Here is a 13,027-nt window from a genome sequence, read left to right on the forward strand (position 1 = left end):
CCGGTGCCCCAAACCCCTCAATGCTGTTCAAGGGTCAAGTGTATCGGGTTTCTTGGAAAAAATTAGAAAATCTGTTTCCACATTGCAACACCCAGCTGGAGCTAACACTTGCCCTCTCTGGACGGTGCATGTGCTCCCTACCGGGGCCTCACACCTCGCCTGCCATTTACATCTGCTTTTCTTGCTTATCAAACACCCCTTCGCAGGCTCCAGTCACTCCTGCAGCAAGGCTCCTGGGCTCCAGCAGCAGAGCGCCCTGCATTCTAGGGGTCTACAAAATGCAAGACTAAGCAAATGGAGCAGAAAAAAAATGCAAGACTAAGCAAATTCTGCTCCATTTGTCCATGAGGACAGTAACTCACTGCTTCTGAATCTATCAGTTAGAGAACCATTATATGCTCTTTCCAAGCACAGGAACCTTCCCGATAGATCAAGAACTTTATTGTTGGACGTAACCAGTTTCTGAGCACAGATTCCGTGCCGTAGTTCTCCTTTTCCGATCATTGACCCAATCGGCCCGGTCCCGGGCTCTCTTCTATCTTGGCAGGGAGACTTCCCGCAAGCTCTTCCAGAGAATGGCCAGAGCATTGGTAAATATTCAGTGTCCAGTAAAAGCCCAGAAGCAGCTGGGTTTCTTCCACTTATAGCACCTGACCCTTCTGGAGTCTGTCCCCGGCGAGAAGCTAGCAGAGTCCACTAAACAGTGAAGAATTCAGGGGCCAAACTGCCCAAGGGTCTTCACTGTGCTCTCAGATGTCCAGCTTCATCGTCCCCACTTTGATCCTGACTTGGCATCCGTAAGTCCAGACGTCTCAGGGAGCACAGAAAGTAGCGAGGAGGCTTGCAGACCAAGTTGAGTTCCTCCTTCCTGGACCCCAGGGCTGGCAGGACCAGCTGGCGGGCATGCAGGTGAAGGGGGATGTGGCGGGCCTTCGCCTGTTTCAGCCCCAGCTTCTTCAGGGTACCGACAGACAGCTTCTGTACAAAGACAAAAAAGCTTCTTGAGAGCCAGGCCAATGGCTCATCCTTGAACAGCACACAGGGCCAGAGGCCTTCCACCTAAAAGAACCAACACTAACTCCCCTGGAAGACACAGTGGTGGACAGCCCGTCAGGGACATTGCCAGGAAGGTTCAGAACCCAGGTAAGAGAAAAACCACACCAGAGAAGCTCGTATCAGCCAACGCTCTGGCCTTCCTAGAGAACAGGCTGTAACATCAAGAGATAAAAAAGCTCTTCAGCAATAGCGTGAAAGGCTGCTCAGAGCCTTCAGAAAGTCTGCTCCCCCTGCCCCCGACCTCCTAACAAAATCTGAGACTAAGGAATGAAGCACAAAGGTTTTGCTAACAGATGGTGCAGCTCCATAAGAACAGTGGCTGTTTCTCTATAAGCTCGGGAACATACACAGCCTTGTGGTGACTCACTTCAGGGCTTAGCAAGGGGAAAGCATTAAGTTCTCCCCCTTATCTGTTGCACCTTGGGTCAAACCAGTATCACCTGGGGGGCCAGCTTATTCCAGTCTGAGTACTTGTGATCACCAAGGATTGGGCAATCCAATCCAAAAGACAGGTGAACTCGAAGCTGATGTTTTATGCCTTTAAAAAAAAAGAGAGAAAACTTGAGGAGCGACAGAAACCATACCACCACTTCCAACCATGTTAAATCAAAGCACAGTAAAACTGGCAAAGCCCCACCTACAATAAAGTATAAAGAACAACAACAAACTGTAAGCTACCAGGGAGCAAACATTATACATACCGTTGAGCCTCTAAATTCCCCTCTCCACCCTCCACGGTTCCCCTTCCACCACATATAACCTGGGCTTTTTTTTTTTTTTTTTTTTAGCTTTATTACATAATGCTAAATAGTATTGCTTTCCACATTTTCTCACTGTAGCAAAATATACAGAACAAAAAATGTATCAGTTTAGCCATTTTTAAGTGTGCGGTTCTGTGGCACGGAGTACAGTCACTGTGTTGTGCAGCCATCACCGCCATCCCTCTCCAGAACTTCTTCCTCCTCCCACACGGAAACTCTGAACCAATTAAACAACAGCTCCCCATTCCTGCCCCCGTTCCCCCCAACCCCTGGTAACCACTATTCTACTTGGTCTTTGAATTTGAGTATTCTAGGGATCTCATACATGGCACCATACAATATTTGTCCTCCCGCGTTTGGCATCTTTCACTTAGCACGAAGTTCATCTATGCTGTAACACGTGTCAGAATTTCCTTCCTTGTCAAGGCCGGATAATATTGCATCATATGTATAGACCAGATTTTGTTTATCCATTCACCTTGTCCGTGGACATCTGGGTTGACTTCACCTTGTGGCTACTGCAAATAATGCTGCTATGAACACTGGTGTGCATGTATCTTCTCGAATACCCGCTTGCAATTCTTTTGGGTTTATACCCATGAGAATTGCCGAATGGTAATTCTATGCTTAATTTTTTGAGAAACCATTTTTGCAAATTTTTAAATAAATGTAACCGAACTAATTATATTCCTCTGCTACCTAGTGTTTTTTCTTTCTTTCTTTCCTTTTTTTTTAAACAACAATCATCCCCATTGGAGCTCCCAGCCTCAGATTAGCACCAGAAGCACACTCTTAAACATGCCAGCTGCAATCCCAGCCCTCCCACAATACCAGCTGCTCAGAAGAAGGGCAGAGTCCAGCACACGGCCCCGGACAGAGCTGAGCGGCCCTGGGGTTTCGCTGTCCCACCGATCCCACTGCACAACAGTGGCCCCTCACCGGTAATTGGCTGGAGCTCTAAGAGGGCGGAGGACAGAGTGCTGCTTAGCACCTGGTATTGAGTCACAGCTACATGCGCGTTCCGGCTCGTTCGTGCTCTCACCATCTTCCCATTGTCCATGCGGTAGCCTGGGGACAGCGTCATCTGAAACCAAAAAAATCAAGATATGTCGCAAAGGAAGAGCAGAAAACCCATCCCTCTGGGCCACAGCTCACCCACCTTGTAGTGCTGCTGCGGGCCTTGCACCTCCTTCTCAACGATGGGGATATCCACAACTCCCGCTGAGGGTACCGGGACACGCACAGCGATGGCCCTGGGAGTGACACACAGACCCTCACTTAAGCCACAAGGTGAAGGGGAAACTCCTCGGATTTGGCTAGAGGCGTTAGCACTGGACCTTCCGTGGTCAGTTCTTTAGAGGCGAGCATCCCAAATGACCTCTCATGATAGCACTTAGCCTGAGAGCTTGATACAAACACATCCGTTTTTCTACCAAGGTAATATTACATATATACTAATTACTAATATCTACTAATTACAGAATATTTGGGATAAAGCAATAGAAAATTTATCATAGTAGCATGCTCTTTCATTCTAGCCTTTAAAAATGAATATTTATAGTTTAAAACAAAATCGGGGTAATATGGTTTTGTATCCTGGTTTTTCTTATTATCTTTTTTAAGTTTATTTATTTATTTATTTTGAGAGACAGAAGGAAGGAAGGAAGGAAGGAAGGAAGGAAGGAAGGAAGGAAGGAAGGAAAGAAAGAAAGAAAGAAAGAAAGAAAGAAAGAAAGAAAGAAAGAAAGAAAGAAAGAGTGAGTAGGGGAGGGGCAGAGAGAGAGAATCCCAAGCAGAGTCTGCACTGTCAGCACAGTGCAAACTCACAAACTGTAAGATCATGTACGACCTGAGCTGAAATCAAGAGTTGGATGCTTAACCTACTGAGCCGCCCAGGCTCCCATGTATCCCAGTTGTTTGGGGTTTTTTTTGTTGTTGTTTGTTTACCACTTACAGCTTATTTACTTGTTTTTAAAGAGAGAGAGAACGGGGGAGGGTAGAGAGAGAGGGAAAGAGAGAATCCCGAGCAGGCTCCACACTGTCAGTGCAGAGCCCAATGCGGGCTCGAACTCACAAACCATGAGATCATGACCTGAGCCGAAATCAAGAGTCAGCCACTCAACCGAGTGAGCCACCCAGAGCCCCCATGTATCTTGGTTTTTAAAAGATGGCTAAGTTCTGGCTGCATGTGAAGTGGATGAACAAGTAAACGAATTCACAGAACCGCTCCTGCCAGGTTTGCCAGATACACAAAACTGGGGGAACTGTGCTCCGTGCTCAAGGTCACAGAAGCAACTACCACCACGAGATAACCATTCCAGATCACGTTTGTTGGAGGTCTCCTTTCATTACGGGTAGAAGACTCTTTAATCTGTCCTTTTGCTTACGCATCTTCCAGGTAAATCACAAAGGAATCCTCCTGGGCACTTGGTGGCCTATCACTGACTGCCCCTCATACATTTCACCCCTGGACTCCTCACGTTGGGTTGGTAGCAGTTTGGGCTGTTCTCTGACATAGTTTATCACACTTAGACTGAGTTTTAACTGCTAGCTCACTCTTCCTAAGGACCTAACATTACTAATGTTCGCTCACTCCACATTCAGTGAATGTGAAGAGGCACTGATTTAGGTAGGTACTAGTTCTGTATAGAAGAGCAAGACAAAAATCCCTGCTTTCAAGGAATTCGAAATTTAGTTAGAAGATTCAAACAAGTAACTGTAACAAGTCACTATCATAGTTAAGTCAGCAAATACTAATTGGTTGCCTACTATGTTCTAACTCCTACTTCCTGCACTTGGTATTTAATATTTAAGGTCAGCATTAACTGTGTTCCAGTCAACTTTCCAGCGTTATCTGTCACCATTCCCCACTCCAGACTAGACTGCATGTTCTATCCTTTTGTGCCTACCATTCGTACAATCTATAACACGTTTCTCCATCTTGTCTTTCAAATCCTATTCATTCATCAAGACACAATTAACTGATTTCAATTCCTCCATGAAGCCCGATCCTCAGAATGGTTAGTGATTCTAAACTCTCATAAACAATTTTCACAAATAGCATAACACTTTTTGATAGACTTAACATCTGGATTACTTATATGCATTAGAATAGCCTCAATTTTCTGCCTTTCAGCTTTTACTATGAGTTACATACTGGGTCAAAATGCTTTACATGCATTGTCTCACTTAATTCTCTCCTCAACTCCATTATTCTCATTTTTCATATACAGACAAAGCGTAGAGAAGTTTCATAACCTGCCTAAGGACTCCCGCTGTTAAATGGCACAGCTGACAGGCGAACACAGATCTTGCTGAGCTCTGAGCTACTCTGCTAAACTTCCTCCATTATCTATAATCTCTTCGTACAGCAGTTCTTACATTTGATTCCTCATCAGAGTCACTTGTGGAGCTTCTGTGGGTGGGCCTCAGCAGAGATTTTTTGAAGGCTCCCAACACCACAAAGTAGCTGCGAAATCTGTAACACCAAAAGAACTAATATCCAAAAGATAAAAAGAATACCCATGAATCAAATAGAAAATAATAAACAATCCAACAGAAACTGGGCAAAAGAAATAAACAGTTTGCTCATAGAAAAGGAAACTCAATAAACATGAGAAGCCAATAAACATGCAGGCATAACATTGCTGGCACACAAGAAACAGAAAACTTTTTTTTTTTTTTTTTAACTCATCAGAGTGGCAAACCTTTGAAAAATGAGTTGGTCAGCTATAAGGGGAGGTGGGTACTCACTACTCTATTGGGAGGAAAACCTGGCCCACCTAAGGGTAGTAACATTCAAATATTAAATGTTTCAACCTAGCAATTCCATCTTTAGGAATCTGTCTTAAAAATATACTCACATATTCTTTGCAATAGGCTCAGAAAAATGGGAAGTTAACCAAACATCCATTAATGAGGAAATTATGATATAGCCATACAACAGAATACTATAGAGCTCAGAATGTACACACAGGGGTATCTGGGTGGCTCAGTCGGTTAAGCTTCAGGCTCTTGATCTTGGCTCAGGTCACGATCTCATGGATCGTGGGTGTGAGCCCCCATCATGCTCCCTGCTGATAGCTCAGAGCCTGCTTCGGATCCTCCCTCCCTCTCTCTCTCTGCCCTTCCCCTGCTTGTGCACTCTCTCTCAAAGTAAATTTAAAATAACTTTAAAAAAAATAAAAATTAACTAAAAGCACACACAAAATGCTCTCCAAGATATATTTCCCAAGTGAAAAAAAGCAGGATCCAAAGCAGTGCAAAATATATTGCCATATAATAATTCATTTATACATGCCCGGTATGACTCTGGAAGTTTACACAAGATAGTAGAATACTGGTTGCCTCTGGAAGAAAATTCAGCAGACGGGGGACAGGAGTAGGTTACAGTTTTGTTCATGTATCTTTCCTCTATTAAAAAAAATGGAGGTGTGGCTCCTGGGTGGCTCAGTCAGCTAAGTGTCTGAGTTCAGCTCAGGCCATGATCTTGTGGTTTGTGAGTTCAACCCCCACGTCGGGCTCTGTGCTGACAGCTCAAAGCCTGGAGCCGGTTTCAGATTCTGTGTCCCCCTCTCTCTCTCTGCCCTTCCCCCACTTGTGCACACGTGCTCTCTCTCTCTAGCTCTCTCTCTCTCCCTTTTTCTCTCCAAAATAATAAGTGAATAAACTTAAAAAAAAAAATGGAGGTAAACTTAAATGTACTAACATGGAAAGATCTCCAAGACAGTTAAGTGAGAAAAGTAAAGTGTAGAGACGCCTGGGTGGCTCAGTTGGTTAAGCGTCCAACTTCAGCTCAGGTCATGATCTCATGATTCGTGAGAACACTGCCCGTGCTCTGTTCTTTCTCTTTCTCAAAGATAAATAAACATTAAAAAAAAATAATAAAAGTACAGTGGACACTGTACAATGTAATACACACACACAATCACACTGTATATACTAGACATGTACATAAACGCATCGGGTGAGGACCAGGGGAATAAAAACCAAACTATCCCAAGGGAAGGGACTAGAATGACAGAGTGGGTGGATTCTCCAGGAGTTTTTTTGCCTGATCTTTGATTATGTCACCACAGGAATGAAATCATGTGTTACTTGTGTAATTAATTATCAGTAATTTTTATGTACAACCGTAATTAGGAACCACTATTCTATCAGACTCCAATAGGCTAAGCACTTAGTCTGTTTCCTACACTCCTCATATGCCCACAGGTCCTAGCACAGTGCCTTCTCCTAAGAGGAGGTCCTTCCGTATGAATGGACAAAGAGATAAAAGGATGCCCTCATTGATACCAACTCTACCACCAGCGATGGCCTTCATACCAGTACTTCTTTACCACCTGACGGGTTCTAAACAACTCTTGAACTCGATGTGCCATTTCCTTCTCCCATGCCAACACCATTACACCTGTGGTTTCCTTGTCCAGCCGGTGGCACAGATGCAATGGCTCTGCCTTGTGGCCACGAAGCATTTTTGCCAGGATAGGCAATACATCGCTGATGCAGAGCTGGACCCCAGGGCCACCTAAGAAGGGGAGAATCAGAGGTTTTAGTGGCCAGTAAAAGATCCCACCAAAGAACTCTGCTTGGGAAAAGAGTCAGTGCTTTCTAGAGCCTTATTACTGAAATGTGGGCCAGGAACTAGCAACATCAGTATGCCCAGGGAGCTTGCTGGGAAGGAATCTCAGGCCTCCAACTCAGACTATTAAATCAAAATCTGCATTTTAACAAGATGTCCACGTGACTCACACTTGTATTAAACTTTGAGAAGCAATGTCCCAGAGCATGTGGCTTTCTCCTCAGACATATGTATACTTATTAACCTACTTGAATACTCGCAAAAAAATCAGCAATCAAAATGAGGAAGTCGGATATTTCACTATATAAACAAAGGCTTGGGACTCTGCCAAGTAAACTCAAGTGATACATACAAGACTGTGAAGCTCTTCTGGGGTATTACAGGCATCACATCTTCCCGTAAAGAAGACGGGACTTTACGTGAGACATTTCTCAGAACTATTCTATGCCTAAGTAGCCGTTGAGCTTGAACAGATTATTTAGTCTTTCTAAGGTACAGTTTTCTCATCTATAAAATGCAAATATCTGTATAATAATTATCTAATGGGGAATGAGAAGGATCAAGAGTGAAAAAGAAAACACACAAAACACATGGCAATGTCTGACTTAATTCGTTCTGTATGCTTTTATCTACACCTCCCCAAAAAGCATTCTTCTAGTTCAACTATGCTTTTTCCTCCAGCACATCCTTTTCCCAAGTGCATTTTTTTCCTATCACTCTCCACTGGTCACACTCCAACAGTTTCAGAAAACTACATTCAACATTTATTCAAAAACATTTCATTGTCCATCGAGTTCTAGGCATCTTGGGGTTTTGTTAGGCATACTCTGACACACACACACCTCATATGTTTTTTAATTCCTTTTTAATATATTATGAATGCATAATTTATTATGTATTTTTTGGCACCTGAATTTTATAACAACATGAGTATCTTCTATATTTTGTAATTTCTACGACATCTTTAAAGAAAGTTATCTCCTACACAGGTTTATATATGTCTTTGTGGGTGCGTGGGTCCTGAGTATGTTTTTAGTAGTGGAGGCCCGTCTACAGAGCAGTTTAATTTCTGCTTTGGCTGGAGCTCCATTTTCTTATCGGTTTTCATACTGGTTTCTGTGACTGGAGTTTCTGCATGTTTAGGTGATCCCTATTTGATCCTTGCCATGCATAGTAAAAGATCTGATTTGTCTAAGGCTATTCTGTCTCCACTCAGGGCTTGAGGTGGGTGACTGATTTATGCTGCAGTTTGGGGTTCCTGGATTGAGGTTTTCTGATCTTTGTTCAATGAAGACAGAATGCTTTTCTTGATCTGGACTTAAATGATGAAATTATTGTCTGGATCATGTGAACAAAATTGTGCATTAAATCAACCTGGTTAAAAAAAGACAACTGAAGCAAATTCAGAGCCACTATATTGAAATACTCCTACTTACAGAGGTAATAAACTATCAGAATACATTACCCATAAGAGATTTACAGGATGAAAATACAAACAGTATTTATGAAAATTAGTGAAAGTGGGAAAGTTGTTAACAAAGACTAAAATATAGTGGTGTCACTATCGAAAGGGGAAGTGAAGGGAACCTTAATATATTGTCCTGTTTTTTTCTTATGTCATTTCTTTTTTCTCAGTTTTGATGGAAAACAACATGAAGACAAGAACCACACAGCCTTAGTATCTCTCTATAAAAATCCCTGTGGTGGTCTACACACGGCACATTCCATATATCACTGCTGACTGCCAAATGTTTGGAATGCAGAGACTGACCTATATATCCCAGTATCCTCAGTAGTGCCTCATACAGGACTATATATATATGTAGTGTCTTACAGAGTACTCCCCCAAAGCTTAATTATTTTGAATGCAAGGCTTCAAGAAGCCCCACAAGTAATGTGTCCGAATTGTCCATAGGTGTAGCGAAAACAGAACCAGCAGCACCCCTCTCCTTCCCACGTGGTCCTTACCATGCACGGGGAGACCGTAGGGTTTATTGATGACCACGAGATCCTTGTCTTGGTGCACAATCCCTCGGCTCAGTGCCTTAGCAAGCACGTTGGGGTGGACTCGTTGCAGCTGCTGTGTGAACCGCACGAGTTCCTGCACTCTCCGCTGAACAGGGTTTGTGGGCACCTACGGGGAGAGAAGGAGCGACAGGAAAAGCCTGGTGAAGATCTTCAATAAGCCTGGGTGAGAATCTAGGTTGGGAATGACTATCTCTGCATTGGACTCGCGCCTTCCCCGAATAATTTGAGAGCAGCGGTGCGCGTCTGTCTTAACTTGTCCCATCGCAGTGTTCAGGAGCGAGGCCGGCAGAAGCCAAAGACACAGCCCGCAGGAAGACACGGACCTCTTCCCTTTCCCTTTCTCCCCATTCTCCCACATGTCCTCCACATTTGCTTAACAGCTGTCAGAGGACCCTCCTACCTCACTCCCAGCCCAGGAATCCAATTAACGCGCTGCCTCTTGGGAGTTGTGGTCCTTTCGAACTCACCGGTTGCTTCTTCGTCTTTTGTTCCTGTTTCTGGGATCGGAGTTTCTCCGCTAACTTCTGGGCATTCAGAGTCCCAGACGCAGCAGCGGAGGAACAAAATGGCTGGCAGGCGAGAATGAAACGACTCCCTAAACACTGCCCGGAACCCCTCACCCAAAGGCCCAGAGCATTACAGCTGGGCGCCGCCATCTTGTCAAAAAGGGAGGGGCGAGCCAAGACCACGTGCGAAAGAGGGGCTTGGGGGAGGAGGGGATGGGCGGGCTCTCGGGATCACGTGGGCGTGAGGCGGGCTCTCGCCCGAGTCACGTGGGACGGTGCGCGCAGAGTGCGGCTGCGCCGGCCGGTAGCTGCAGCTGGAGCGGTGGCGTTTGGAGGAGACTCGGTGAGTGTGTTGGGAAGGCAGGCTCGGGCTGGGAAATGCCGGTTCATCAACGCTTTAACGTTTTCACGACTCTGGGGTTTCTGTTCTCGGAGAGCATTGCACTGGGAACCGTTTCTCCCTTTGCGAGAAGATCCCACTCACGAACACCTCCCCGCCCCCGCGCCCCGTGGAAGCGATGCCCCATAAACGCTCGCCCCAGAGCCTTCTTTGGCGCTTACCTCGTCCCTCTTGGCAACCACATCCCTGGTGTCCGGCGAGTCCCCTGAGGGACGCGTCGTGTCACCTCTCATTTCCTTGCCGTTCGACCTTCGGAGATGCCCGGATCTCTGTAGCCTCTCCACCCCTCACCTCCTCTTTGTTTCAGGTTGTAACCTGTCCTTCTCTCCCGGGAATGATGGGGAGCCCCTCCGTTACCCAGGGGCCCCAGCCCGTATTTCCTCCTTAGGGAATACCTTGAGTTTCTTATGTTACTCTTTAAGAATTCATTTTTTGTTTGTTTGTTTTGGAGTCTCCTCTCCCCCTACGCTCTCCCTGCTCCTTCCAAAGACTGAAAATACAGTACAGAGCACGCACCTTCCTTTCCCTTTGCTGCTTCCTTCATTTTTTTTTCCCCCTCCCTACTTTGCAACCGCCCTAGACCCTCTCTCCCTCTCTTAACAAGGTGCGGTGTTGGGACTCTCGTGCCCAAACTGTAAGCGACTCCCTGTGACTTCACCCCGGGGGTGGCCGAAAAGATGAACATCTGGTTGGGGGTGATAATGGGAAAAGTATCTCGGGACATACCTGCCATTTGTTAAGAAACCTAGTGGCGAGTTCCGAAGAGCTGTTTGTAAAACCAATGGATCTGTACCGACACTAGAGGACACAATTTTTAAGACTGCTTAGAATGAAGGTTCCCTGAGGAGTTAGTGTAGGTAGTGGAATTAGGTTTGCGATTACGCCCCTTCGAAAGGGACGGGCAGAAGGGAGCCATATTGGGCATGCAATAAAGTTGAACAAGTAAGTGGAGCTAACCTATGGAAAACTTTAAGTTGAAGAAGAGTTTGAACTAGATGTGATAAGTATTGAGTGTTTGAAGCTTCTTGAGCAGGAGAGAGACTCCTGGAAGTTGGAATTCTAGAAATGAATCTGGCAGTTGAATGCAGGACAGATTAAAGAGAGGAAGGCTTTGATAGCAGGGAAATCAGCTGGGATACTTCAATCTAGACGATCAGTAAAGAGGTTATGCTTCATCCGGTGGTCTTTTCCCCTACACGGTACTGTTCTTTGAGTTTGAATTGCTTTTGAATACAGGTCAGGATGTATCATTGGCAGCTGCTGTTGAAGCCTGAGTCCCTTGAGGATTGCTCATGTTTTCGTTGTGAAACCCACATCTGGCACAGAGTAAACTCACAAATATTCATTCTTTAGATGGCTGCATGCATCACAGACTGTGTTAGATGTGTCTGAACATTCGAATTGTGTTCTGTCAGTTTTTGACCTGAAGAATGGAAGTGTGGGAGTAAATGTATGAAGAATGGGAAGGAAGGCTTGTGTATGTTTCTGTAATAAGACAGGTGATCACGATATAAATTTGAAGAATCCTGAGGGAGGTTGGAAAACAACTTTTTTTCTTTTTTTTTTTTTTTCTTCTTAACATTTACAGGTAAGACATAGATCTGTAAAAGGTGAGAATTACTATCTTTTACTGATATGCTCCAGATGCAGGTTCAAATTTTATTAATTTCAGTTAGGGACATGAAGCCTCCTTTTCCAAGGACTCTGAAATATGGATGTCAGGATTTAAATTCAGATCCTTGTGTTAATTATGAACTTGTTTTAGGTATAGTATTTTTATAATTTTGTGTAAGGGCTGTTTCTGCCTTAACCTCTGCTTGGCATTCAAGAAATGACACCTGTTCTTGCAGAATTGGCATTCTGTAGCACGAAACAAATGAACCAACTCAGATGTCAATGCTGGTGACAACAGAGCTTGTGTTCTTGGGTTTCAGGGTAACCCAAGGTACAAACTGTAATACCGAAGAATAAAAAAACTGGTCACTTTTTTTCTGAAGAAGGAACTTTCAGGTTTTTCTTTTTGTAACTGTAAGATATTTGAAGAGTTGAAAGGTTTTGTTTGCTTGTTTTCACAGTACAACTTTAGCCAATATGGGTACAGAAGTTAGATCTTAATGCTTCTCCTAGGAGTCTAGGCATTTGGTCATTTAAAGTAGAGCCGCTCTCTGCATATACAAGAACTTATGCAAATATATTTTCTGTCTTTTGTTTTTGTAATGCTATATTGTATCTTAATGCTATATTGCCTCCTTTCTGTACAGCCAGGAAGCAAGTCTGTACTGTTTTCTCAGTACAAGGAACCAAATTCTACTAGAGGGGTGTGGTGGTATCTTCATTCTTAGAGAGTACAAACATGACTTATTTGCATAGATTTTGGTGTGTCATAATGTGTTCCCCCAAAATAACCATTTAAAGAAGCACTTGAGGGGCACCTGGGTGGTTCAGTCGGTTAAGTGTCTGACTTCCGCTCAGGTCATATTTCACTGTTTGTAAGTTCAAGCCCCGTATCAAGCTCTGTGCTAACAGCTCAGAGCCTGGAGCCTGCTTCCGATTCTGTGTCTCCCTCTCTCTCTGCCCCTCCCCCTGCTTGCATGCTCTCGCGCTCTTTCTCTCAAAGATAAATAAACATTTGAAATTTTTAAAAAAATATAAAGAAGCACTTGATAATTCATTTTTGAGGGCATTTCCTGCTGTG

The 13,027-nt window shown here is 44.3% G+C and overlaps 2 protein-coding genes across 7 annotated transcripts in view; one reads left to right on the forward strand and one right to left on the reverse strand.

Annotated features, from left to right (window-relative positions):
- Nucleotides 1-419: 419 nt before the first annotated feature.
- On the reverse strand, nucleotides 420-10,109 carry RPUSD4 (RNA pseudouridine synthase D4). Of its 2 annotated transcripts, none has more exons than XM_003992554.5 (7): nucleotides 9,894-10,109; nucleotides 9,367-9,532; nucleotides 7,143-7,344; nucleotides 2,977-3,070; nucleotides 2,757-2,901; nucleotides 1,497-1,594; nucleotides 420-978 (listed from the first exon to the last, which is right to left on the reverse strand). In XM_003992554.5, the coding sequence occupies exons 1-7, from the start codon at nucleotides 10,080-10,082 to the stop codon at nucleotides 739-741; spliced, it is 1,134 nt and encodes a 377-aa protein (XP_003992603.1). In that variant the 5' UTR covers nucleotides 10,083-10,109; the 3' UTR covers nucleotides 420-738. The 2 variants fall into 2 exon arrangements, with proteins under 2 accessions (XP_003992603.1, XP_044894447.1); XM_045038512.1 differs by lacking the exon at nucleotides 9,894-10,109 and adding an exon at nucleotides 9,680-9,814.
- A 46-nt stretch (nucleotides 10,110-10,155) lies between these two features.
- Nucleotides 10,156-13,027, forward strand: part of FAM118B (family with sequence similarity 118 member B) — a 48,846-nt gene continuing 45,974 nt past the window's right edge. For 2 of the 5 annotated variants that reach the window (XR_006586089.1, XR_006586090.1), the window contains exon 1: nucleotides 10,156-10,275. The gene's annotated coding sequence lies outside the window, so the exon portion shown is untranslated. The remainder of the gene's footprint in view (nucleotides 10,276-13,027) is intronic. The other 3 variants (XM_045038513.1, XR_006586092.1, XM_011286499.4) reach the window with 2 other exon arrangements.

The sequence above is a fragment of the Felis catus genome, chromosome D1, assembly GCF_018350175.1.
Source record: "Felis catus isolate Fca126 chromosome D1, F.catus_Fca126_mat1.0, whole genome shotgun sequence".
Classification (NCBI taxonomy): Eukaryota; Metazoa; Chordata; class Mammalia; order Carnivora; family Felidae; genus Felis; species Felis catus.